Below are 2625 nucleotides of genomic sequence, written 5' to 3'. Positions count from 1 at the left end.
GCTGCTTGGTTTTGCATTTAAAATAATATAATTGAATATAATTGGCTTCTCAGTCACAGGATCTCAACCACTGATAATGTAACTAATGGGAGATTTTTGAGTGATATGTAAGGCAGCGATCTCCACCACCATCATCAAAACATCAACTGAGTAACTATCTTTTGGAAAAATTGCATTCACGCCCCCTGTGGTGTAGGAATGCCTGGATTTAAAAGACGTATAAATAAATAAAATTGATTTAAATAACTTAGTCATAGTGAAAATAATTCATGGGATCAGGTTATTTTGAACCTCAAAAATCAAACTCCCTCCTCAGATGTATTTTTTTATGGCCATGTTTTTTTAACGCTCACCTTGAAAGTGAAATCCTCTCAGTCTGGCAACCATCCACGACCTGGAGTTTTAAGCTTGGTGCGATGTCTGGTTTGGTGTGGGAATTGTGACACCTTCTTTGCGTTAAAACGCAGGTGAGAATTGGCAGCCACCTATATAAAAGCCTCCCTCCATCACCCTGACAAAAGCATTGACAGCAAGGTTACCATTTGGAACCTTGGACCATTTCACCACACAAATTTTTTTTTATTTATTTAATTTAGCTAACTTTTAAGTTGTTTAGGCAGTTTTTTGATGCAAATTGCATATTTTGTATTTTGAGAATTGTCCCTTTTTGTGTCAGAGAATGGCTTTCCCTATCAGCCTTGTCTTTTTGTCGAGTTGGACAGCTGTAGCTTTTACATTCCCTCACAATACTTTTGACAACATTATTAAAGGGTCAAGAGCCGAATTTGAATCATCTGGCAGCGGGCTGGACGAACCTGTCCGGGGAATTGTTAAGGTTGTGCAGCTGGACCCTCACGCCCTGGCCCGGTCAGAGTTCTTCAGAGGGGCACTGAACCCCAGAAGAGCCCCCTCTCTCAGCTCCAGAGTGTCCTTCCCTGCATTCTTGTCTCATGGGCATCCAGGTCCGGCCCCCAAAACCCCAGTGAGTCCATTGCACCACCTGCGCCCTAAAAGCCCCACTGAGAGGGAACTAAAGAAGAAGCAAGGCCTGCAGATGTGGCAGAGAGCCATGAATAAAGGAGAGAAGATGAGCATTTCCCTGCCGGTCAACCTGAAAGACACTAAACAGACGTGCACTGCTGTACCTTTCACTCAGGTAAGAGGCAAAGTTTTTAATCATGTGTGATGCCAGGTTTTTATTTCCTTCCTCTGCCAACTTGATTTCTGTGCAACACACGGACAAGAGCATGGAAATGAGCAATTCTTTACACAGTCATACCGAAGATGGCAATGTTATGAAGTGTTTATTTTTCAGTGGCAATAACAGAGATGTTTGTTCACTCATAAAGCTGATTATGGCTCTGGTGGAGGATTAACTGTGATAGTGTGAAGTTACATAAACACATAGTGCTGATTTTTACACCCTCAGAGGTAAATTAACTCTGACATTATATTGCCTAATCTTGCCCCTCTCTGACATTTTCCCAGCACGTGACAGCAGATGGATGTGACACAGTGACAGTGCACAACAAGCTGTGTTTCGGCCAGTGCAGCTCCCTGTTTGTCCCATCCGAAGGGGAGTTTGCTGGGCTTGGTACCGGGAGAGGGGCCCTCCACCACCGGGCCCCCTGTTCTCGCTGCGCCCCATCCAAAGCACTCACTGCGACTGTGCCCCTGCGCTGTGGAGCCGAGGTCCGGGAGAAGCGAGTGATGGTGGTGGAGGAGTGCAAGTGTGAGACAAGTAGAGAAGAAAAGAGTGCCGAGGCTGCAGCTTCCACACACCTGTAACTGTCTAACATCTGGAGTAGAGGGGTCAGCACAGGTGTAGATCTTGGCGGGGGGATGCAGGGGACACGTCCCACTCAATATTTACAACATGTGCATTTGTCACATGAAAGCAGAGGACTTTTGACAAAAGGAAATTCATTTACACCAAAAATTCCTTTACCAGAACTCAGGAAATTACATGTTAGATACTCCAAAAGCCCTGTTTCATATGTGTTCCCCCTAGTGTTGAAACAAAACCTACACCCTTTGAGGCTGGTAAAGATTTTCATTTGGACTGGAGCCTTTATTCTCCATCAAATCACTGCCAAAATATGGACATTATTTTTCATAACTTGTCTGATAATTATATAGACACTTGTAAAGTACATGTTTGTGTGTGTATCTGTGTTTGTTGATGAGCCTGAATGTGTTATTCAGATTAAAGATTCTGGTGGTTTATTCCACCACTGATTGATGACAAAATGACCTATATTTTGGTCATGCAATTTTCTGCTGCAGCAGAGAAGTTGTCCACACTGGACTTGTGTTATAGAGTTAAAAAAAATGTGTTTAGATTAATCTAAACTGAAATATTGTGCTCTGTAATATTGTCATTAAAATGTCCTATTTGTACACATTCCTTTTGCCTGGCATTGCTAATTAGTTTTCTGCCAACACTAGTTAGATTTACAAGTGCAATTTAGTTTGCATGCAAAGCTCAAGTAAAAACATGAAGAGCATTTGTTGTTTTTTTTCCACCCACTCTCGCATTCAAGTGCTCAAGTGTCAGCTCCCTATATTTTATTAAAAAGCTGTGTTCCACCGACTTTTAGCACATAGCACTTACATCTGAAAGCA

General features: G+C 42.6%; 1 protein-coding gene across 1 annotated transcript; it reads left to right on the top strand.

The window, feature by feature from the left end:
* The first annotated feature begins 604 nt into the window (after window positions 1-604).
* dand5 (DAN domain family, member 5) lies at window positions 605-2234 on the top strand. The gene is made up of 2 exons (XM_033625341.2): window positions 605-1156; window positions 1489-2234. Exons 1-2 carry the CDS (start codon window positions 680-682, stop codon window positions 1786-1788), a joined length of 777 nt encoding a protein of 258 aa, XP_033481232.2. The 5' UTR covers window positions 605-679; the 3' UTR covers window positions 1789-2234.
* The last annotated feature ends 391 nt before the right edge of the window (window positions 2235-2625 follow it).

The sequence above is a fragment of the Epinephelus lanceolatus genome, chromosome 3 (assembly GCF_041903045.1).
Source record: "Epinephelus lanceolatus isolate andai-2023 chromosome 3, ASM4190304v1, whole genome shotgun sequence".
Classification (NCBI taxonomy): Eukaryota; Metazoa; Chordata; class Actinopteri; order Perciformes; family Serranidae; genus Epinephelus; species Epinephelus lanceolatus.
Note: the sequence above shows the minus strand (reverse complement) of the source record. Positions and strands in the feature narration are given on the sequence as shown.